Here is a 25389-nt window from a genome sequence, read left to right as displayed (position 1 = left end):
AAACCAACAAACAAATGGGGAAGGGTCTTTCTAAAATCCAAATAAAGACGGCAGTGTTACGCAAGGAAAATAAAAAACTGCTAGAGGATTTAAAGGCTATTTTATTATTAGAATAGTCAAGTGATAAAATCTACAGGGTGTATATCAGAAATTCAACTCAAAAGAACACTCACCGGGAGGAAAGGCTTGGCTTCCCACTTTTACTACAGCTGGTATAAATTCCTGGGCCATCATCAAAGAAGCTTCCAAGTGCCAACTTCTGTCTGATAGACTCTCTCTCATTTTTCTGTGCCTAAAATTTCAAAAAAATAAAAAATGCTGATAAGTGGGCAGATATATCACAACCACAGGCAGTCTAACTTGCTAAGTTTCTTAGAACTGTAACATTAGATGAAAAACAAATAAATAGGCTGCAGCACAAGAGAATTTGAATTATTAAAAGCTGAAATTTTACCAGTGTCTTCTGGCTTGAATTTCAGTTCTTCAGAGTCCATTCTAATCTCTAGTCTAAGTAATCACCAGGCTAGAACTAGATTATTTGTCATTTTAGTCTTTCTTCTTCTCACCTGCTAGGTATAGGTAAAGTTGTGGAGGGCAAGTACTTTCTCCTGAATCAAATCACTTTGATCCCAAATGCGGCCTTTCCCTGATCTTGTCTTCTCTCTTATTTACATGTCCCTTTAGCCAGCCCATTTTCTCTATGGCAAGAACAGTAGTTCACTTACCAACATGCAGCCCCTGGGAGCTGGCAGACGCCACAGTAAGGCCCAGGACAAGACAGACGTAGCACCTGCCTCCATGCAGCTTACAGTCTTGCTTGGGACTGTTGTTTCCATTCAAGGGCTAGCCTCATCTCACCAGGTTTTAGAATGTTAGAAACCTTGACAATAATGTCTGGAATCACTGGAGAATTCTAATTGGACCCATCTGTTTCATATTTTGAAGGGAGGTCAGGTCAGTGTGCATAGAAAAAAGATTTGGTAAACTATACTACTGTGATCATTTGGATGTTTACAATGCTTGGCTTCCCATTAAACACCCCATAAAAACTCACCATGCTGAACTTTTAAACCCTTTAAACAACAGGAGAGAAGGTTAAAAATGATTTCCTTAGTTAAAAATGAAACTACTACAAAAAACAAACCACGAGTCAAAAATCCTGGGCTGAAGATGAAATTTTAGTTTTGTGAGATGACAAAGGCTTTGAGAAGTACCATTTGATGCACTGAGCAAGGGTTTGAAGACCACACTGAACAAATCATACTACAAAATGCAGGTCATGTGACTGGGTGTGGCTACCAAAGGCCTGGTGATGCCTTCATTCTCCTAGCAGTAGGTTCTGGAGCATCACTGTGTCACAGCGACAAAATGCACAGCCTGTTGTAAGGGTACGCTGAAAATAATTTCATTCCCAAGTGAAGGACGCTCTAAAATAGGTTAAGACTGCTCTGTCTAATGTGGTAGTTATTAGTTTCATATGCCTATCTGTATTTCAACTTAAGAATTTAATTAATTAATTAATATTAAACATTCAGTTCCTCAGTTACACTACATTTCAAGAGCTCAACCGTCACAGGTGGCTAGTGGATACTGCATTAGACAGCACAGAATAAAATATATGACAGCAAAGTACAGCTAAGATGGTGGTTCCCAAGATCCAGCTTCAACAGGCAGCTTTAGACTGCCCCAGGCTCTAGTGCCAGATATTTAATTTCAATAGGTTTGAGGACTTCTAGTGCAAAGAAACGTCATCTCTACTCTCATATTCTCTCACACTTTTTAATCCTTGGACACCATAAGCATTCTTTCAGCTGTTCACATCTGGCGATTATCTCTGTCTATATAGATGGCATCCCATTTTAGCATGTATCAATGAAGCTGCATCATACTAGGAGCTTGTGTGTGTGTGTGTGTGTGCGCGTGTGTGTGTGTGTGTGCGCGTGTGTTTGTGTGTGTGTGTGTGTGTGCAGTACAGCCATAAAGTGAAAAGTGAAAGATTACTTTTATACAGTTTTTTTTTTACAAATGTGAAAGACTGCTTCCATAGTTTATATATATATATATATATATATATTTTTTTTTTTTTTTGCTGGGCTAGCCCAAAATCAAGCTTTAAGAAAGTACCATAAAGTTATAGAGGAAAGCAAGAATGTCTTTTATTTTGCTAACCACTTGCAACTGTACTGCTTAAAACCTTAATTGGAGCAAACCACCTTTCCAAATATGCAAGGCTGGCACTTGAGATGGTCCAGCCAAAACAGAATCACATCACTTGACATCTTTATTTAAAACAAATTCATTTCAAACCCCCACATCTGCCAGGCAGATTTTGTACAGTCAGTGAACCTATTTCTCAATCCCTATCACAGACAAAAGAGATTCTCACTAAAGTCTTCGATAGGCAGAAAACTGTTGAGTAGAGCTGACTATCCAAATATAAAATCAGTAGAAGCAACATGAATGTTAATGATTACTGTTCAACAACACACTGGTCTGACATTAGCCTAGGGTCTGAACCAGGCTTTAAAAAAAACACTTATCCCAGGGCGTGAATGTGTGAAAATATCCTTGATTCCATGTCTTTCTTTCTTAACTTGAGCTACAGATATTAGAGGAGGCCTTAAAAATATTTCTATTTACTTATTTATTTATTGCAATTCTTTATACCTGGCTACGTCATCAACAGTTTAAAGAGGACTGTTTTATAATAAGTCACTCTCTTTCCCCCTTTCTCCTTTCTCTCTCTCCAGATACCACTGAACAAATCAAGAAAAGCATGAAGAATATAAACATCACCCATAATCCCACCACTTAGAGAGAGATGATTGCTAACATTTTAGTGTATTTCCTCCTAGTTTTTTACCATACGTGTGTATTATTTTCCTTTTTATAAAGTTGATATAATGTTGTTTATTATATTTTGAGAATATCCCTTGTATCACTTCATATTCTTTAAAAACCCAATTTTAAAACATTTACAAATTTTTCCTCCAGAGCAGCCAGACAGGAATAAGACACAATCCTTAATGGTTATATATCATTCCATCCTATAGAGTTATCCTCTATGGTTAGCCATTTGGGTTGTGTCAAATTAAAAATAACATGGAAGTTAGCCTCTTTTTTTTTTTGAAATCAAGTCTTGCTCTGTTGCCCAGGTGGGAATGCAGTGGTGTGATCTTGGCTCACTGAAACCTCTGCCTCCTGGGTTCAAGCAATTCTCCTGCTGCAGCCTCCTGAGTAGCTGGGACTACAGGCATGTGCCACCACGCCCAGATAATTTTTGTATTTTTAGCAGAGAGGGGGTTTCACTATATTGGTCAGGATGGTCTTGATCTCTTGACCCTGTGATCCACCTGCCTCAGACTCCCAAAGTCCTGGGATTACAGGCGCGAGCCACCACACTTGGCCCGAAGTTAGCCTCTTTACATAAATCCCTGCCCACATGTCTGATTATTTCCTCAGGATAAGTTCCTGGAAGTGGAATTACCAGATCAGCTGAGTGTGAACATTTGTTGAGGCTCTTGACACATTTTGTCACATTGCTCTCAAAAAAATCTGTTCCAATCCACATGCCCGCCAGCAATGTAAGAGGGTGCAGCTTTCACTACATCCTGGCTAACACTGAACATTTTCACTTAAAAAAGAGTTTAAAAAAAAATTTGATAGGCAAAAAGTAATGTTTTTAAATTATAATTTCTTTGATTACTAGTGAGAGTAAATATTTAAATGTTTTTAGTGACTGTACTTTCTTTTCTCTGAATTACTTATCCCGAGCTTTGCTTATTTTTCTACAAATGTCTGAGAATTTTAAACATTTTATAGTATTTGTCCTTTTGAGTTTCAACTGTTAATGTGATGTAGTGTTGTCAATAGCTTGCTTCCTCTGTCATGCTGTCAGTGGCTTTTGTGCTTGGAAAGCCCTTCCCAGTCCAGAGGTAAAGGATCTCACTTGATGCTGGAAGATTCAAAGAGAAAACTTAGGTAAATTACTTAGCAGCTGTACCTGACCCACGGTAATGTAAATCCGTGATAGATGGTAGCATTATGATTCATACTCCAACAATTTCTACTTTGATGGGGAAACTGAGGGAGATAAAAAGTTACCATCCTGTTAGGCAGGAGCAGTAGAATTCAAGTCCATGCTTTCTAATCCCAGATCTTTCTGCTTTTTTACATCACTCTTCCTCATTAAAGAGTAAGGTGTCAACACTAATAATAATGGTGGATACCATGCAGGGGATAAAATGTGACATAAAGAGTTATGGGTCTACTTTTTCCCGAGATAGATGTGATGTTTTCTCAGAAAAAGAGAAAACACCTGCAAAGCATACACACCACAGGCTAATCATAACCACAAATATCCACAATACAATTAAGGACCACTCTGCCTATCACCACTGCTCAATCTTAAAATTTAACAATTAGAACCTAATTTTTTTTTCAGTTGCCCACATGTGTAAAATATGTGTGTGTGTGGTTTCAAAGGCTGTTTGTTCTCCAAGGAATTATACTTGCAAGGCAAATATGTCTTCCACCAGCCCCCTCAATCCAGCCAAGCCCAAGACGCTCCAGGGGGAGAAACAGCAAAGTGTATAGGAAAAGGAAAAGGCTGACTCAAAGCACCACTGCCTGGCTGCACTTATGACAAGCAGAGTCATGTCCACTCCTAAAACAGCCTTGGGAAATACCCTCATAAAACAAAAGTAAAACCTCTAAAATTGGTATTGCTGGCAAAAGCAAAGGGCAATTGAGGAATAGGGTTCATCACAAATGGGCAGAAAAGGTATTTAAGCCCCAGATGAGAGCAAAAATATGCTTAGAAACTCACCGTTATTAAGCCCCAGGAAGTTTTTGTCCTTATCTGTCACTAAATTCCTTAATGCCACCCACTGTGCCTGAGCAGATAAGGCTCACAATGACTTTCAATGACACCATGCCAGCCACCATGATCTTAGAACATAGACCACCGAGCACTTGTAGACTCTGAACACCAATGCTCAGCCTTGCCTGACATGCCCTGTTCTACTGCAGTTCCCCAAACTGGACAAGAACAAAGGGGCATTCAGTAACGAAATGAAAAGCAAAATGTTCGGCATGGGTAAGTACCATCTATCTTCAAATCACACAGGTCCCCAGGACCTTTCCACATTTTTGTTTGGGATATGGCATGGCCTCATCCTATAGACACCAAGGTCATGCCTGCATCTCCTCCTTAGGTTCTGCCTTCCTGCCTCTGGCCCAGCCCACTTTACTAGCAGCATTGGGGTGTCTCAGAGGCAGGGGTCACCTAGCCTTCAGTATGCTAATCCGCATGTAAATTTACAAGTGGAAGATTGGGTGTTTTCTGCATTTTCAAAATGTATTTAATTGACAAACTGTACTTTTCGTGGGGAAACCTGGGGGACCCTCTAGGGTTATCAGGAGCACACTTTAGGAAATAACATCTTAAACCTGAACCTAAAGCCATGTGGTGCTTAGGATACAACAGCTGCTTCCTTCTGAGTCCTGCACAGATGATGAAACCCACGCAGCCGGAAGGCGCCTGTCAGACCAAGAGGAAGGGACTCCTCAGACTCCCCCGAGAACGAACAGATTTACAGAAACCTGGCCTGAAGAATCAGGGGACCAGGCAGATGAGAAAGGCTCAGAGGTGGGAATAAAAACAGATGTAAGATTTGGAGCAGGAACAGTTGTAGGCCTGGACAAGATTCAGTTGTGGGAAGGAGGAGTGGGGGAAAAAAAAAGTATTTCTCCCAATTTCCTGTTTTTCTGCCCTTCCCTGGATTGAGCTTCCCCTTCTCCCAGATTTATTTGTTTCTCACTTTTCACTTTTTGCCATGGGAACTGAAATGGACTTTTAAAAATTATTGGTTGGACTTGCTTTATAATGTTCACCGTCTCAGTACTAATTCATTACTAACCTCTACAGATACCACGTTTAGCATCCTCTTTTTCACATTACCTGGTGCGATACTTCTCAGGCTTTAGGGTACTTATGAGTCACCTGAAGATCTTGCTAAGATGCATGTTTCTAAATCAGAGGCAGGGCCTGAATCTCTGCATTTCTAATAAGCCCCAGGAGTTGCAAGAGGTTAGGGGTTTTGCAGGAGGTCTTCTCTAAGCTTAAGAAGCCTCGCAGGCCCTGACTGCTCTTTCTCTGTCTTCTACGCTGGTGTTACCTACAGGCCTCAGGAAATGCTTGTTAAAGCAATGAAGTAAATACTTGCCACCAATGGTAAAAAGGAAAACAATATGCCACTGACAAAAACCTTCCTAAGGATTATGGGCTGCATCATCCCAGAAGCTGATGACTACACTGGTCCCCCATGGCCCAGAAAGGAACTCAGGATGCCAGGGGTTGCTGGGACACTGGTCTCCCAAATGGAGACATGCGCAGGGAGGAAGATGCATGTGTGCATGTGCAGACACAGACACACACACACACATACACACACACACACACCCCCACACACCCTCTGTGTCACATATTTCTTTAAGCCAATAGCTCTCAAACGTGATTGATTGTGCAAGAGGATTACCTGGAGGGCTTGTAAACACACAGTCTATTTTTCTGTTTCAAGAAAGTCTGAGGAGGTGCTGAGAATATGCGTTTCTAACAAGTTCCCAGATGCTGCTGACGCTGCTGGCACAGGCACTTTGAGAACCACAGCTTTAAACAACTGAGCAGATCAAGTAGCTAGATGAAATACAGAGTTGGTTCTTCTGTAATTGAGCACACATCTGTTCTATGTGGCATGGCCAGACTCTGGAGCCAGGTGGATTTCATTTGTGGCAGCCTGGCCTCTGCCAAGGCCTTACCAGGATGCTTGTTTTGAAGCAATTAATGATCCCCTTGCTTCAGTACAATCTATTGCCTAGTGATATCTGGCATCATCACCATTAGCAGCATCCACCAGGGAATGTAACTGGGATTCTGAAGCCCTCTGTGGAAAAGTACTCTTCCTTTAGGAAAGTGGTAGTCACTCTTATGTCTTTCCCCAGCTTGTAAGACAGCTTTATTCTAACATTTATAGGCAGCATTATAGTGTGAGGAGTCTGAAGCTCTTACACATTATGAACCAGAAGTATAGAACTTATGTGTTATGTTAATTGTATTAATTTTCTTTGAAACGAAAAGGCCAAAAGAAAACCCAAACATACTGACAGTACTTTCTAATTATTTTCTCACTGAGACAAACCGTGAATTTTTCACTAGACCTAAATATAAAAACAGCATTCCATAAGAAAATAAATTGTATGCCGTTGAATGTCAAGTGCATAAATTCTTGCACCAGCCAGGTTATTTTAAATTCTTGAATCTTATTTTATCCCCTGGGAAGTGCTTTTTAATTGGTAGTGGAAATATAAGTTAAAAAATAATATCTCTCAATTGCATCACTGAATGGATAGTAAGTTAGGACACTTTCTTTTCATTTTATATTCCCGACATTTTCCATTTCAGTCACTTACACTAAACATCCAGAAAAGTCAAGATGAGCTGCCAAATACAGGTTTCCTGAAATGCTGTTGAAATTTCTTATCTTTGCATCCTCATATCAACCTGCCTAAACATGTTTCCCTAAATAAGCGTCAGCCTGGGCTGCTGGGCAACGTTGAGGCTTTTGGGTGTAAATTGCTCAGGACCTGCACCCATGAGAGAGCTAGCCTCGAATATCTAAAGCCCAGGATGGGCACCCAAGGGGAAGGACTCTGGGGCCCTGCATCTTCTGACACTTATTTTACTTGAGTATTGGCTGACATCAAAAGAAATGGGATGCCAGTCCAGAGAATGCAGATACTTATTTACAATGAGTATAACTGTGAGGACGATTTTGCCTAGTGTTGACTGCATTTCTTCTCATGCTACAGGGAAGAGACATCGCAGAGTCCTTAATGCTTGAATAGTCTGAATGTGAAGGTAAGCAAAGGTATTTAACAAATACCAAGGGTTAAAGTTCAGTAGCTACTTCAGATGGGAACCTTGCTGAAAGTGAAGGAGTCCAAGGTGCAATCCACAAAGATGACTACTGTAGAGGAGGTGTTTCAACATTAACTCCTCAAGGGATATGGTGGAAAACTAAATGACTGTCCTCCCCTGTGAGCAGCATATCCAAAACACAACTGCTAGGAATGTACCTGAGCTCATTCTGCTTCTCAAATGGTTGCCTACCAGAGATCACTTTTTAGCACAAGACAATGTTATCTGGCAGCTCTATTTTTAACAGGTGCCATTTTAGGAGCCTGGAAACCCATCACAGTCATTCAGCATCCCCGTCAGGAATGCAACAGCCCCAAACACCTACTGAAGGGTTATGAAACAGCCAAGCCTTAATCAGCAGCCAGGAAGCTGGTGTCCTCAACCTCCTGTGTCAGAATGGACTGAGGATCAGGAGGAGGTAGACACAGACTCACGGCCAGAAAGAAGGTGGGGAGGAGGATTTGGAGTCAAGAAGACCCTGGTTAACTTGTTGACTCTGACACTACTATAAGTTACTGAGACTCTTTGAGTCCCAGTGTCTTTGGAAGAAAAGGAATAATACCTATTTTGAGGTTGTTTTAATAATTAAATGAAACACCATATAGAAAGTGCTTGGCACAGTGCCTGGCACAGTCAGAGAATCTAAGTGGTAGCTGTTGTTGGCCAGGCACGGTGGCTCACCTGGGATTACACCTGTAATCCCAGCACTTTGGGAGGCCGAGGTGGGTGGATCACCTGAGGTCAGGAGTTTGAGACCAGCCTGACCAACATAGAGAAACCCCATCTGTACTAAAAAAATACAAAAATTAGCTGGGCGTGGTGCTGCATGCCTGTAATCCCAGCTACTCAGGAGGCTGAGGCAGGAGAATTGTTTGAACCTGGGAGGTGGAGGTTGTGGTGAGCTGAGATCTCGCCATTGCACTCCAGCCTGGGTGACAAGAGCGGAACTCCATCTCAAAAAAAAAAAAAAAAAAAAAAAAGTGGTAGCTGTTATTAATGTTACAGGGAAGGGGTGGGAAAGGTAGTGAGAAAAATGGAGAAAGGGAGAAAAAAATGAGCCAGAAATGTCTGAAACAGGTCCATTTATAAATACATAAAGTAAATTAGTGGTTGTCAGAGGCTAAGAGAAGGAAGGCTTTGGGAGTGACTCCTGATGGGTACAGGGTTTCTTTTTGGGGTGATGAAAAATTTTGGAATTAGATGTTGGTGTGCATAACCTTATGAATATACTAAAAACTATCAGAGTGTATACTTTAAAATGGTGGCTTTTATGTATGTGAATTATATGTCAATTTCTTAAAAAGCCATACACATAACAAAATGAGAAGAGCTAGAAGCCTAAGAAAACTAGTGAGAAGAAGGGAAAGAGATGGCTGAGGTGGGTGGATCACAAGGTCAGAAGATCGAGACCAGCCTGGCCAACATGGTGAAACCCCATCTCTACTAAAAATACAAAAATTAGCTGGGTGTGGCACGCACCTGTAGTCCCAGCTACTCGGGAGGCTAAGGCACGAGAATCCTTAAAACAGGAGGTGGAGGTTGCAGTGAGCCAAGATTTCATCACTGCACTCCAGGAGACTCCGTCTCAAAATAAAAATAAAAATAATAATAAAAAAAAGAAGGAGGAGGAAAAGAGACAAAGTAGGGAGTGCTGCAGAAGATGACCATGACATGGAAAGGGGCGTGGGTGTGCATATGTGTGCGCATGTGTGTGTGAGAACCAGAATACATTTAATACACTTGCATTTAACTGGAAGTTCTAGTTACTTGAAACAACCCATTCCCTGACCACGCTGGCTAACCGAGGTGTGCCAGTGGGGTGATATGATAAGAAACCTGAACCAGGAGCCAGGAAGCTTTATATTTATAACATCTAAGATCAACCAGGCTAATTCCTTCCTTTTAAGAAAAGGAGACCCTGGCCCAGAAAGCAGAAGAGATTTTCCCCAGGTGGCTGAGGTGGGGCTAGGTCCCGGGCTTCGGTAACTTAACATGGTTCTTCAAGCGTATTCAGCCCTCACAGGCAGGAAGATGTGAGGGTTAATGGAGGTCGACGGCTGCTTTTCCTCAGTAATTGTATGGGGAGGGCAGAGCGCTTGTCTGGAATGGCAGCTGGCATTCTGTGTTCCTGTTTATTGCAGTTTATCTCAAGCAGTCATTGCCATTCACCTTTTAAAAAAAACATGAGGCGCAGCTGTGGCTTCACTTTAAATATTGTTCCTTCCAGGCTTTTAATTTTTTCACAGGGTCCTCCCTAATCTTTCACCATAATTGGATGCACAACACTAGAGATGGCACCCCTGAGGAACAAAGCGAGCTGAGCGGCTGGCCCAGCCCTGGGCCCACTCACTGCCCTGCTGTCAGCTCCATGATTCTGTGCACAGTAGCCTAGGAAGAGAAGGCAAAGCCAGCTTCCCTGCGTTTTCTCTGCTCTGGGACAAAGTTGGAGCCGGCCTTCTGCCATATTCTATATTAAATTTTCCCGATTTCCTTTTCTCTCTCTCTGTTAGTGTCATTTAGATCTTTCCCTGACCCAAGAATGTACACATGTACAATTCCATGCTTAAGGTACACGTTCCTGGGGCAGGGGAAGATCTAAATGGCTGCACAGTTTAGAAGCCCACACTGGCTATTGCAGATCCGTGTAGTTTTTGTTCCTTTACGTACCTCCCACAATGGGACTGTAAGCTCCTGGAGGGAAAGCTCAATTCCCCCTTCGGGGATCCTAGCACCATGCATAGTGCCAGGAACATGAGAGGGCTCTTGGTAAGTGATGGTGAAATGAATCAGAACACTGACTCGGATGCTGTGGACCATGTTGGTCCTAAAGACAATCAGCTCTGTGGTTCTTTATATCAGGGGATCAGAAGTCGCTCAAAGCAGGGCAGGGAAATAATGGGCTGAAGTATATACCTCGGATTCTGCTAAGGTCTACACTTTTCTTCTTAAAAACTAAGATCTGTTTTCTGTTGAGTGCAGTTTTACTGTCACTATTGAATAAACCAGAGGCCCTTAATGAAACATCTTTCTTACCATCAGAACCTTCCCCACGGAAAAGCAACAGATGCATAATCTTTTTCTTCCTTTGCCTTGGTGGAAACTAATTTTAGTCATCAGAAAGTGACCTTTCCCCCCGAAGGCTGTTTGTCTGGCTTTAAAACAACCCTGTAAAATAATCCCTATACACATGTGGTATTTATTAGTGCAATTGGTTCAGGGAATTCTATGGTACCTAAGCAGAGGTATTCCAATTTTTTTTAATTGTTTTTGACAGTTGACCACAAGATAGGGTGAAAGTATCACAGGAGATTTAAAAAGTTACAACTTTTACTTATATTTATATTTTAAACGTTTTATTCTTTAAAATATTTATTTGTGCATATGTTTTATTGTATATAAAACATGTATACTGTGTAAACAAATGTATATTGTGTATGAATATAAATATGGTGGGTGCTATTTCTGAATAAAATGTATGTATATTACAGGCACGAACTCAAAATCATCTTACTGATGAATGCAAAGTAAAAAAAGCCTGCAGATCCCCAGTTTATGACATCTAATTTAATTTTCTACTTAGCTGACAAACAGCAAAAATAGAGAAAAAATTAGAAAAGGAAGACTCTAATTACGGAAAGTCATTTTTATACTAGGTAACTATTTTCTTATTCCTCATATTTTTTAAAAATCATACATTATCTTGTTTCACTAGAAGTTCATAGTAAAATTACAAAGAGTGGGTTTAAAAAAGAAGGAAAATTATAATGAAGTCTTCATAATAAGCCTGATACACATAAAAATTGAAAGCACTTTGCCTGAGAAAGGTATTTAAAAGGCTGGAATGACAAGAGAATGACTCTCATCTTTAAGGTCCAGAACACAATGAACTGATCTCTAAGCATGCCACACATCTAGAAGTTTCATCTTGCAGTTTTTTGTACTAACCTATCAGATACTGAAATCATATGCAGCATTCTACCGCCTTGGTTAGATAATGGGTTGCACAGTGCAATTCTGTTTTGTTGTTGTTGATGTTTTAAAGCTCCTTGAGCCTTACATGTCTGTAGCTTTAATCAGTCCTGTCTCAGGTTGCTGGCCTATCACTACTTATTCCAGGCATCTGGGTTCTCTCTCCGTTTCTAAGTAGGATAAAACTACAGTGATCATGACTTCATTGTTAATGCATTAGTAATGGTATGTCTTTCATTTTTCCTAAGTGCAAACTGACCTGTACTTTTCTATCTGAGAAATGGTTTGACAAAGGAAACCATGACCAGTTCTTTGACACTGAAAATAGCAGAAGTATGAGATAGCTACATTTGCTCTGCAGAGTTGGATAAGCAATCTGACTCTTATGGCAGAGTGTCCCAGGCATCTTTTGCACACTGCTTCTGGCAGAAGCGGACAGTGTTAGGGTTATGAGAAGTGTTAGGGTTATGGGACTCAGCGAACTATCACCTTGGGTGCCTCATTCTTGTCTCGGGGATCACAAGGGGTGAAAAATACAGAGGGCAACATAGCAGGTCATTGAAATCTCTTTTACACATTTAAGTTTCAGCTTGTGGAAAAAGAACATAAGCTGTTGTGAACTGCGTTAAGAAGTACAGTATATACTTAAAACAGCCCCCACACTCATACACACATAAATACGTATATAAGATGTAACCTATCATATTTTACATTACTATGCATAAGGATATATCATGACAGAAGCTTCTTTCTATATCTCTCTCCAGGGAAAAAAAGGTAGCGATGTATTTAATCAAATTAAAAATTAAGTAGCAAGTTTTACTGTTCTAGCAGGCTGTATTAACTGATATTTGCCTCTGAGGTAAAGAGCCTCATGATGGAAGGGCTCATTTCCAGGCTCATGATGGAAGGGCTTTTATTTTTCATATTATGCCGTGTTGTGAACTACACTTGACTTACGGCAAATAATGAAGAGGGAAGGAGATAGTGTGTGTTTTAGGCTTCTGCAGACAGATAAGCATATACTTGTAGTTTAATTTCATGACATCACCCATATAACTAAAGCTATTTTTACTTGGGCCTGTTATTACCAGAACATTACCAAATAAAACATTCTCAAAATATATTTACTGACTTTCAAAAAAAGGCAGGCAAAAGATGAACAGATACTATATCAACTTTTAAAAACTCCAAACATGGTAACTAAAACTTTATATTTTTCACTGTCAAAAATGTCAAACAAAAAATAGGAAAAATAGGTTAAACATTCTAGTAATTATTTTTTGCTAGTGAACTGTCAACATATGTCAATAATTTTTTTTAAAACTCCTTCATATAAAAAGCCTGCCTAGCAATTAAATGCGTAATGGAATTTTTTCAACTTCAGAATAACAACATGTGTGTTTTAGTTACTGCTGTAACATTATTAATGAATATAAGCTGAGAAAAGCAAAAAGAACTATCCTAGCTTAATGCATTTGATTCTGTGCATTTAGCTTTTCCTGACTATATTATGGCAATAGCCACTGAGCGTGGAATTTGGCCACTCCTCAAGGGTGATCTTTCTTCCAGTTAGAAAAATGGTCCGATTGTTTATAAACAAAAGAGCTCTCCCCCCTTACCTTTTTATAATTCCCCTCCATATCCAATGAGGATTCTTGACTGATGATGTCATCCATTCCATCACTGTCCAAATTCATCCTTTAACTCTTTAGAATTTCACTTAAGAAATAACCTCCCATGAATTCTGATAGGCTGATGTGCCAATTGCCCAGTTCTCTGCTTACTGCTCATGCTGACATGGAGAGCTGGCTAAGAGGCTGTGCCCGGCTGTGGGTGTTCTTGGCCCCCTCTGTCCCACAGACACTGCCCCGCCCAGCCTCCCTGGCCTTTCCTTGCTCTGGCACCAGGCAGCTGCTGTTCTCTGAGCCTCACTCTGCCCCTGACACTTGGCTTGCTGACTCCGGCCCTCACCATCTGCTGTCACCTTCCCCTGAATGACCCCGGCCCGATTCCTCTCCACAGCACCTTTCCTGTTCCCAAGAAAGGAAAAGAGGCGCTCAGCTTCAGCCAGCTGATTCAACTCCCCCCGCCCCCGTTCAGGGCTGAGTGTGGACTGGAGCTCTGTGAGGAAACTAGCAATCTGAACCAAGGGTAGATTGTGTGGGATAAAAATAGATGTGAAAACTTCCAGCCTAGGCGACTTCACTACTGAGTTAAAAGCCGGGTATCCCATGACAAAACGAAAACTGTATAATTTAATTTAAAAGCTGACCTGTAAGACAGATGTTTGCTTTTCTTCCCGCTAAACTGATCATTTCTTAAAATCAAATGTAAAAGTCTCATCTGGTAGGAGCTCCAGGAGGAGACTGAAATTCACTTCCCACACAGGGAAGGACCCTTCTGCCCTAGGCGCAGGGCTTTGTTCTATTAACATAGAACAACAGAAAAAGATCCATCAACTTTTCTTTAAAATTCAACCAGTGGCGGGCTTTTTCACAAAAGCAAATGCTCTTTTCTGCTGCTCTCTTTACCCTTTTCCCATGGCTTCTGGTTTTGTTTACAGACTTTACTAAAGAGAGGGAAAAGGCCCACAGCTGGAGGATGTTTTGGTACAAGAGGCAGGCAAGCAGAAGTGCACACACAAACACGCTCATCAGGATCAGCTTGCTACAGTCATAAACTAAAAATTATGCACACTATTTATTTCCAAAACATAAAGTTACTGTTTGGAGGAGAAATAGGCCAGAAAAGAATTCAAAGGGCAAGCCTTCATTTAGCAATACCATCTTACACTGACATACTTAGATAGAAAGCATCAAGTATATTAGCCAATAAATTTTCCAGTATAGATTCTTGTGCAGCCACAACACTGTTAAGAACAGTTCTAAAAGCCAAAAGGCCATTCAAGATAACCTTCTGGCATCTGAACCTCTGCTGACATGCTCACCTTCAGTGTCTACTTATTTCTCTCCATAATTTTTTTTTAAATTCAATTTGTAGAAGACTTGTGGCATAAAGGTGTCTCAAGATAGTTTATAATAGCCCTACTTCTATAAAACAAATACTTTCCTCTATAGTCTGAGCCAAAGTGAAATCCTCCCTTTACTCCATTCTCATTGCCCCACCTCAGTTCCCAAAAGAATAAATTGCATGTTTGTCAGATGCAATTTATAACAAGTTTTCTCTCATGAACCACATTTGCATTTGGGCTGGGCTTTTCCCTGGAGGAGATTGCCCTTGTCTTACTCTCCTCCAAACCCCAGGACCCTCACTCCAGATGGAGGGTTCCACTGTCTGCATGCAGGCAGCCCAGAATGCTTCCTGGGGCTGTGGCAATGCTGGCCACAGACGGCTGCCCCCAGTGTCCAGTGCAGGTGCCCCAAACACAGGAGAATTCACCAAGGCTAAGGCTTTGGGGTCAAAGTATGCTTTAGTTTGGAGAACTCTGTGTATGTTAAATCCTGCCAAAGGAGTTTAATAAAAATGAAGGAAGCATGCATCTTCTTAAATGGCATATATTAACATAACAATAGCTACCCTTTATTGAAGGAGGGGTTGCTATGGTAGACACTTTCTATGTGCCTCCTACATATGACTTTAATCCTCTCAATAATCTTCAGGAGTAGATATTACTATCAGTTGCATTTTATAGCAAAATGAAAGAGTTCAGTGAGGTTATGGAAGATGAACGCGGGCTCTCTGCCTCTGTGTCCCACACTGTAAATGGGTGTGTCAGACCAACCCACACTGGCTGCCTCTGTGAGAAATAATTGTGCCCAATAAAATAATCAAGCATAGCTTTTACTGATTTATTGAGAAAGGGTCTTGCTCTGTTGCCCAGGCTAGAGTACAGTGGCATGATCATGGCTCACTGCTACCTTGACCTCCCAGGCTCAAGTGATCCTCCCACCTCAGCTTTCCGAGTAGCTGGGACTATAGGTTTTGCACCACTATGCCTGGATAATTTTTAAAAATTTTTCATAGAGACAAGATCTCACTATGTTGCCCAGGCTAGTGTTCAGTCCTGGGCCCAGGTGATCCTCCCATCTCAGCCTCCCAAAGTATTGAGATTACAGGTGCAAAGCACCCTGCCCATCCAAATGTAGCTGTTAAAGATTAGAGTTCAACACAGACAAATCTAGCAGAGCTCCTGATGTGTGGTTTGGATCTGTGTCCCCACCAAAATCTCATGTTCAATTGTAATTACCAGTGTTGGAGGTGGAGCCTGGTGGGAGGTGACTGGCTCATGGGGGTGGTTTCTAATGGTTTAGCACCATCCGCCTTGTACTGCTCTGGTGATAGAGCTCTCATGAGATCTGGTTGTTTAAAAGTGTGTAGCACCTCCCCTGCTTTCCCTTCTTTCTGCTCTGGCCATGTGGAGATTTGCCTGCTTTCCCTTCTGCCATGATTGTAAGTTTCCTGAGACTCCCACAACCCCGCATGCTAGCAGAACCATGAGCCAATTTATTAGACCTCTTTTATTTATAAATTACTCAGTCTCTTGAGTTATACCAAAAGAAATAAAAAAGAAAAAAGATTACCCAGTCTCAGGTGTTTCTTTTTTTTTGAGTTGGAGTCTCGCTCTGTCACCCACCCTGGAGTGCAGTGACACAATCTCGGCTCACTGCAACCTCTCCCTCCCAGGTTCAAGTGATTCTCCTGCCTCAGCTTCTCAAGTAGCTGGGATTACAGGCACCTGCCACCACACCTGGCTAATTTTTGTACTGTTAGTAGAAACGGGGCTTCACCACGTTGGCCAGGCTGGTCTCAAACTCCTGACCTCAGGTGATTCACCCACCTCGGCCTCCCAAAGTGCTGGAATTACAGGTGTGAGTCATCATGCCCAACCAGGTACTTCTTTACAGCAGTGTAAGAGTGGACTAACACAGCTCTCTGTATAACAATATCATGAGCTGAATCAATATTTTCTAAATCATAATCTGGAACACCCAGCATGTATTGTTGCATATCTCTTCCTGATGAGGCATCAATAAATGAAACGGAAGCCACTTCACTGATGTCAGGACCTAGCACGCTACAGGATGAATTTTCCTTTCCAGTTTACCATGGTGTTTTTAGCACCACTGTTGCTTCTTTCCAACGGTGACTGTGGTTTCAGGCTCTTTTCTAAGGGAACAGGGATTTGTGTTTATTCATCTTGTTTACCACATAGCATCTAGAACATTGCCTTGCACACGGTAAATGCACAATGAAGAGCTGTTGACTAAGTACGTGAACAGAGGAAAAATAAATGCACTGCTTCAAATGTTTCCTCTAAATGTGTCCACAATAGGAAACATTAATAGTGCTTTTCAACTGAAATCTTCTGTGGAACCCACATATGTTCAAAAGGAAAAAAAGCTCTGCTTTGATTGAAAGAGGAGGGCTACCACGCCCCACCTGGATGCTCTATTCTCCCATTATCCCAGCCCCAGCACAGCCTCTCAGGACAGCTCTGTGGGAAAAAATGCCCCAGGACCCTGCAGATCCCACTCATCTGCAGAACGGAGTTTGAAAAGCTCTAAGGACCGTAAAAATGGCTCTTTCACAGTAGCAGCAAAGCAGTATTCTGCTCCTGGCTCCATGACTGTACTGATTTCCAGACCTCAGTCCACTCCACTTGGGGTTCAGCTGCTACATGAATTGCATTCTTATTTGGGTTAGTATCCTAGTCCACTTAGCAACCTATAATCAATCGCTAACATGGATGAAATTGTAAAAATCTGGAGCTTGCAAGACTCAGTAAAATACGTAAAACAATAAGCCTAATTACTAATATCTTTTTAGTTTGATTTTAGCTGACTAAAAGACCGTTCCACTCCTCTACCTGCTAACTCCTTTTCTGTCATAAGTGATTCTCTAGTAAGTACTATACAGAGACAAGTGATGGAACATCTGCTCCTGAAACATGGATGCAAGAGGTTGAGGGCAGTTCTCAGTGGTGGTGACATCATGGTGCATCTTCCCTAAAGAAGTTCAGCACGCGTAGACAGGCTCATGGTCCGAACCCTTTCCAGATGGAGTTGTGCCACCCTTTTCAGAATAGCTTGTGCCAGATTAAAATAGAGTTTCCTTTTATGTGTAGCATTGCTGATCTGTGAAACTTTCCAGAGTTTTGATACTCAAAGTGTATTCTCCAACCAGAGCATCAACAGCACTGGGAGCTTTCTAGAAATGCAAACTCTTCAGTTCCACTCCAGAACTACTGAATCAAAAATTGCATTTGAAAAAAAAAGAGATCCCTAGAATTTCTGAATACACCTTAAATTGCAGAAGGGCTGCTCTAGAACTTGAAAAAAAAAAAATCATTATAAGCCATTATCCCTCTATTTTAAACCACATTTCCAGGCAGGGTGGCAAGACCTTGACTACATGCTTGGGATCAACACTACAATTAATTTCACTTTCATGTGGTTCAAATGAAGACAGGAATGGAAAACACAAAACCAAACATCATCTTGGCAGAGACTTGCGCTGAATGTAATGCCTGATGGTTTGGCAGTAGCTGTGCAAGTGGGGAGACAGTCAGTCACTCTTCTCCTTCTATGGGGATTGTCTCCTCTGCTGCTCCCTGCTCTAGAATAAACTGTCCATGCATAAGATGGGCCCAGATAGTAGTGCTCTCCCTTAGAACACCTACTCACAGTCACTTAGAATCCCTGAGGTTGAAAGGGCCTCTTCCCACTCCCTGCTCCGATTTTCAAGGACTAGCACGAAGAGCTTCAGTTTCCTGTTGAGCCATGATCTGAATTGCAAGGCACACTGTTTACGTGAGTTAATGCTTTTAAATGATCATTATCAGCCACTGGTGGAAATTATTGACTCTGAGAACACTGACCACATTACTGAGAGATCACCTATACACTGTCAAAAGATTTTCCTGTTCATACACGGAAACTTGATTTCATCCTGATTAACCCTTCATCTCCCATTGCCTTCTCCTTGGTCTTAACATCCGCATTCTATATACTAGATTTATAATCTCTTTTCAAATAATTTTTTTCCTCTGAGCAAAGTTCACCTAAATTTGATATGCATCTAATTTAAGGTATTCTGATAGCCAGAAAAGGAATGAAAATTTGCAGGCCATTTAAAGGACTTTGCTGTATAGATTTTTTTTAAAACTAAAATAATGGTATTAGGAATGTGGGGTGGGGAGGTGGCAGTGTTGGGAGTAGACAGATTGTCACACATTTTCTCACATCTAAAAGACCATAGGCCATAGCTGTAAATCTTTCTGCCCAACTAAAACTGAGCATGAGAAACTCAACTATGTCCACTCTGATGACCACGGTACAGCTTCCAAGTGGAACCAATTTTAATGTCCTCATTATGTTTCTCTGTGTGTTCTTTCCCCATTAATGGCTTTCCTACACTGATTGTCACTTAAGCCTCTCTGATGGTTGTTTTCTTTTGAATTCAAGCAGTTTCGTCAAATTACTTTCTATTTCAGGAAGTTTGGTAGCTTATGATTCTTCTATATAGTGCACAGGGGAATACTAAGTATATCAAGATTTCAAACTTTTCCTTGGTATAGAGAATATAAATAAATAATGGGATATGACTTCAATGGGATATGGTTCTATTAATGTTGAGCTTCGGCATGTGAAATTCTGATTAGTTACCCAAGATTTTATATATTTGTGTGTATGTACGTGCATGAATGGGGGAATCTCTACTTTCAAACAAGCATCAATGCAGTGTGATATTTTCCATAGAGAAAATTTCCATGCTCCATTTCCTTCCCATCCCCCATCACCACCTTCCTTTCCAAGAATAAATACTAGACCTTTGGCTTAAAATATGTTTTACATAGTTACTTCTTAAAATCACTCTAAGCCTGAATCATGAAGTTTGAGGCCCCAAGTGCTACTTTAAATAGAAACGATGTGTTTGTACTGAATTTCTATTTCAGATCAGGCCCATAATAAAGCCCTGCTGATTTTTTTTTTTCCATGTGAGGCTCTCATCATTGTGCTCCTTTTGTGGTAAAGCATATAAATTAGATTTTCAGACATCTGAGCTAAAAAAAATGCATATGACTTTATATCCAACATTATTTTCTTAATTTCAAAGGTCACTACCTCTTTGAAAAATGTAACTATTGCTCTACAAAGAAGAACATAATTATACTTTAAACAGGCAAAACAATGATGACCAAGTACTCTTCAGCACTATTAACTATAGAAAAAAATTTCCCCATCAAAAAAAAAATCTATAGACTAAAACAGAAAATTGTCTCATTGAAATTGCATTTAAAAGCCTCCATCAAATGCAGCACTAAAATGCTTTGAAAATCCCTTTTCCATTCTAGTATCTTTTTCCCTGCTGTGGATGAAACCAGGCTTAAATTGGGTGGAATCTTGAACTCAAATTTGATACCCTGTTTTCTCAATCACAGGAAGAAGGGATTGACAGACTAGTCCTCACCTATCCTGGTGTCAATAGGGATAGAATATATTTGCTTTCCTTTGTTAACCATTAAACGATCCACTAGAATCTGGGCATAAAAGGCTATTTACTACTTTCTCCAGCAAGAATTTTAAGAATATCTTGATGTGCTAGTTAAACTGATATACTCCTTAGTTTTATCATTTAAGAGCAACATAGGATGTCTTTTATTTTATTTTCTGGGTATGATTCCTCAATTGGGCCGAAACATTTGGCCACAGAAAACTTTACTGTTTCATGAAGCAGTAAAATTATCCCTTTATAAGGCAGATGGATGTATTTAAACTTTGCAAAACTCATCATAGTAAGAAAGGCAGCTTTGAGATGAGTACTTGCAAAGCACTTGGGAATAGGCCATGAAGTTCATCTTGAGAAAATTCTCTGGATGAAGAAGTAGGCATGGAAGTATTTTCTTAATGCATTGTTTCCGGGAAGGCTGGAATGTCTGTGCATCCCATTCATTCATTTATTTTGTGCCTTGCACTGCACCCCCCATTCTGGCACATAGAATGTTTAAAGTGCTGGCAACTGGCGAAGAGGCTGAGAAGCCAGGTACGTGGGACTTCTGAGGTCAGCTTCACCAACTCCTTATTACAGTGTATAGACCTGAGTTTATCTCTGGGGTTTCAATGGGAAACCCTGATCCTAGGGACTTAGAACAGCAACAATTGCAGAAAGTGCAATTCGAACCAACAAACATTTATTGAACACATACTCTATGTATAAGGCAGAGACTTATGAAAATTAAAAGAAGGCTTCTTGTCTTCAAGAAGCCTGTTGTCGGCCAAGCACGGTGGCTCATGGCTGTAATCCCAGCACTTTGGGAGGCTGAGGTGAGAGGATAATCTGAGGCCAGGAGTTTGAGACTAGCTTGGCCAACATGGCAAAAACCCATCTCTACTAAAAATACAAAAAATATTAGCTGGGCATGGTAGCGGCACCTGAAATCCCAGCTACTTGGGAGGCTGAGGTAGGAGAATAGCTAGAACCGAGGAGGTGGAGATTGCGGTGAGCTGAGATTACACCACTGCATGCTAACCTGGGCAATGGAGCAACACTCCATCTCAAAAAAAAAAAAAAAAAAAAGAAAAAGAAGCTTGAGGTCTAATGGAGGAAACAGACCTCTATGTAAACAGCTGTAAATAGGTGCTAAGAGAAGTAAAAACAAAGTGTACTGAGCAGGAGAAATCTGGACTGAGAGATAAGTGGGAAAAGTTTCCTGAAGGAGGTGGCATTTGAGCCTTGAAAGCTGCATTCGCCGCAGTGGGTGGGAGCAGGTGGTGTGTGGTAGGAGATGTCTCAGCCTGAGGCAATGCAGCAAAGAACTGGTGGCAGTGTGAAGGCAGGAGTAAAGGGTCTGCAGCGAGAAGTGCTTCTCCCCAGGGTTCAGAAACGAATGTCGGGCCTTGAATGCCATGCAAAGTAGTCTGAAATTTATCCTAAGGAATGCAGGGAAGCATTAAAGATTTCTGACCATCTTCTCATGATCTAGTAAGTGTTTGAAGAAGGGACTCTTTATGCTCCCAAGGGAAGAAAAAGATGAGACTTATTCACATACTATTTTAATTTTTCTTCTTCAAGTCTCCATTCCCACAGTAGCTGAGAACGTAAGGGTGTAATCTATATCTGGGGTGGTCATAAGGTAATTTAAGCAATGGCAAAAAAGGTATGAAAACATATCACTGTTTTTATATACACACTTATCCCAAAACCCCACTGCAGGAAAAAGAGAAAAAATATTTAAGAGCTTTTAAGCGAAATGAACCCTTCGACCTAAACTTGTGCTTTCAAGTTTACAATATTTCTAAGTTGTCTATCAAAATCTATTTAGAAAAATGTGGCCGTTTGAAGGCTGCCAGGCCTGAAGCTGTGGGCAAGTTTCTTTCCTGAAGAGACTGGCTTCCTCCCAAGACTGGAAAATGGAGGTCGATAGCTCTATCTTTTAACAGGGCTATGACCAAAAATGACAACACATGCCTCATAACCCCTTTGCTAACATAAACCCTGTGAGGAAGAAAAGTATATGAAGATGACAATGTTGTGAGCACCTTTAAAAACAAAAGAAAACAACCATGAAAATTTCTGTATGAGAATTCCTCTGTTTATTCCTCCTTGGCTTAAGAGGTTCAAAGAACAGTGCATAAAAACCCTTGCTTACAATGGATGTTCGTGCTCTTGGTGGCAGGGAAACTCTTTTTCATAACAATCATCCATTTAGAAAAGCAATATATAAGAATTCATTGTATTTCTACATATTAGCAGGATGCAACTGGGTAATGAAATGAGACATGGTTTCCCTGGGCCACTGAACAATCCTCACAGAACCCCTGATGTGCTCAGAAGAAGGTGGCTCTTAATTCATGATAACTGACTTGTTTATGCAGAAAGGCAGCCTCTGGCAGGGGATCTGGCCATTTTCATTCCAGGATGTCAAATGGGAAAGTCTCCATTTCACAGATGAGAAAACCAACAAGAAACAAGGGGATAGACAGCCAGCCCACACACAATGAAAACAGTACAGGTTAATGGTGGGAGGAGGGGAAGGAGTAGGCCTGAAAGTCATAACAGAAGAAACCACAGTGTCATAGAACGTTTACATGCCTTTTTTGCTAGTCAATTTTACAAACAGTAGACATATCCATCTTATTCTAAGCACTGGGAAAGCAAACAGAACAAAGATAAAATCCCTGCCCTCATGAAGTGAGACAGTGAGGGAGCCAGAAAATAGACAATTAAGTAAAATATGTATTACAATGAATGGTGATAAATGATAAGTATAAAAATAAATTAGAGAAGCATGATAGAAATATTGGGATAGGCCTGGTGCAGTGGCTAACACTTGTAATCCCAGTACTTTGGGAGGCTGAGGTGGGCAGATTACCTGAGGTCAAGGGTTCGAGACCATCCTGGCCAATGTGGTGAAACACTGTCTCTACTAAAAATGCAAAAATTAGCTGGACTTAGTGGTGGGCACCTTCAATCCCAGCTACTCGGGAGGCTAAGGTAGGAGAATTGCATGAACTCAACAGAGGGAGGTTGCAGTGAGCCAAGATTGTGCCACTGCACTGTAGCCTGGGCGACAGAATGACTCAGTCTCAAAAAAAAAAAAAAAAAAAAAATTGGAATAGAACTGGAGAGCTGGAAGTTTACAGATTACATCCAGAGATGGCTCACCTAGAAGTGATATTTGAGCAAGGACTTGCAGAAAGTGAGAGTGATGAATGGGGGTAGAGGTGACAATATAAGGTAAATATACATAAGATGTAAAATATAAGATGCCTGGTTGAATGTGAGTTTCAGATAAATAGTGAACAATATTTTAGTACAAGCATGTCCCAAATGCTGTAAGTTATTTGCTAAATCTGGCAACCCTACATGGTGCGGGGGGTTGGGGGTGGTGTAAGGGAGGTGGGGTGCATGCCAGGCAGAAGCAATAGCAGGTGCGGCGCCAGCCCAGCATGGTGAGAAGGTAATGAGGAAACCAAGAATGCAGGAGAGGAGTCCAAGAGGAAGCAGGGATGAGCTGATATAAAGCCCTGTGAGGTACTGGGATTTTTACTCTGAGCAGGGTGATAATCTAAAATTTTTGAGATATGGGACATGATCTGTCCTCAGTTTTAAAAGCTCATTTTGGAAACTGTGTTGAAAACAGACTATGAGGTGTGGGCAAGGGCGGGGTAGGTAGAGCAGATAGAAGACTATTATTGCTGTAATTATGATGACAATAACAACCACCACAACGATGTGCATCTGTAGAAAAGCACCAAAATGCACACGCAATTTTCAGGGGAAGAGCCCTGAAGTCCCATTCATGGACTATCCATTAAGAAATCTTGGTATACATCATTTATGGGAGAAAAGAAATCAATGTTTCAAATGAATTCTATCAACTGACTAAAGGTGCTAACCTAAGAAATTTGCTTTTAAGCACTGCAATATCATCCTTAAAAAAAATAAGTCCTTGTAAAATGGTTGGGGGGAGTTTCTGAAAGCCATTCAATTACAGATATCATCAGTGACTGCAAACATCAAGCTAAGGACTTAGGAAAAAAAAGCACCTTTTCTGAATCCAATTGCATGCGGTGCCAGCTGGGTTCTAAAACGAAGGTTTCTAAGTAGGATTAAGATTTGGCTTCAAGGTTAATGTTTCTGTTTTTGCTGATCTATGTATAAAGAGAGAGTACTTCAAAAGAACATATGCATGAAGGCAGTTCTACTATAAAATCCCATGAAGATGCAGAATCTATTGACCGTTATTGCCCAACCAATACACTTAATTTTATTGTGGAAATAAGCAATAAATACTTCAAAACTATTAAACACACAATGACACCGTTATATATTGCAGCTCATATAAAATAAAACCAATTTATGTTCCTTTGGAAGAAGCAGAATGCTAACATAATCCCTTCTCTCCAGATGAAATTGCTGTAAAATATTTGACCAATTTTCAACCTACAAAAAAACGCTTTCATATTCAACCTAACGAAATGACATAGGGAATAATCTTATAGTAGCTTACCCTTCAAAAATAAATAGCTTCTTTGAAAAGAGAAAGTTGTTTTAATTATTATAGTAATTCAATCACCTGGAGCCATGCCATTCGTAGATGAGGCTTTCTGTAGATACTTGACATCCCCTACCCTCAAGTTCTGTATTAAGTGTGTAAGTGACATGTTGATTGTTTTCTCAGCATCTCTGACCGCTTTCTCATGGAAAGAAGTACTGTGATGCATGATGCTCAATTTTTAGGATCTACGGCCCTAAATGTACCATAAAATGAAAATACTATAAAATAAGCCTGTAAGTACAAATTTCTAGTTATTAAGCAAGACAAAGTATATAAATACATTTTATAGGCACACTTTACTTTGCTGAGAAACCACTGCCTTGAGTCTTGTGAAATGTACTATTTTGCCTGCACATACTTACCACTGTGAAATCTGACCTTATGAGAAACACTTGCTTGTCTCAGGTAACCTACCTCA

The 25389-nt window shown here is 40.7% G+C and overlaps 1 protein-coding gene across 24 annotated transcripts in view; it reads right to left on the bottom strand.

Moving 5' to 3' along the window:
- The window catches only part of SCHIP1 (schwannomin interacting protein 1), a 767830-nt gene that overhangs the window by 31332 nt on the left and 711109 nt on the right, over positions 1 to 25389 (bottom strand). For 21 of the 24 annotated variants that reach the window (XM_074405563.1, XM_074405564.1, XM_074405565.1 and 18 more), the window contains one exon: positions 174 to 292. In XM_074405563.1, the coding sequence (XP_074261664.1) occupies positions 174 to 292 (119 nt within the window). Of the gene's footprint in view, positions 1 to 169; positions 293 to 13569; positions 23448 to 25389 lie in introns of those variants that run through there. The other 3 variants (XM_074405578.1, XM_010335730.3, XM_074405581.1) reach the window with 3 other exon arrangements.

The sequence above is a fragment of the Saimiri boliviensis genome, chromosome 9 (genome assembly GCF_048565385.1).
Source record: "Saimiri boliviensis isolate mSaiBol1 chromosome 9, mSaiBol1.pri, whole genome shotgun sequence".
NCBI classification, from domain to species: Eukaryota; Metazoa; Chordata; class Mammalia; order Primates; family Cebidae; genus Saimiri; species Saimiri boliviensis.
This window is presented reverse-complemented; position numbering and strand designations above follow the sequence as displayed.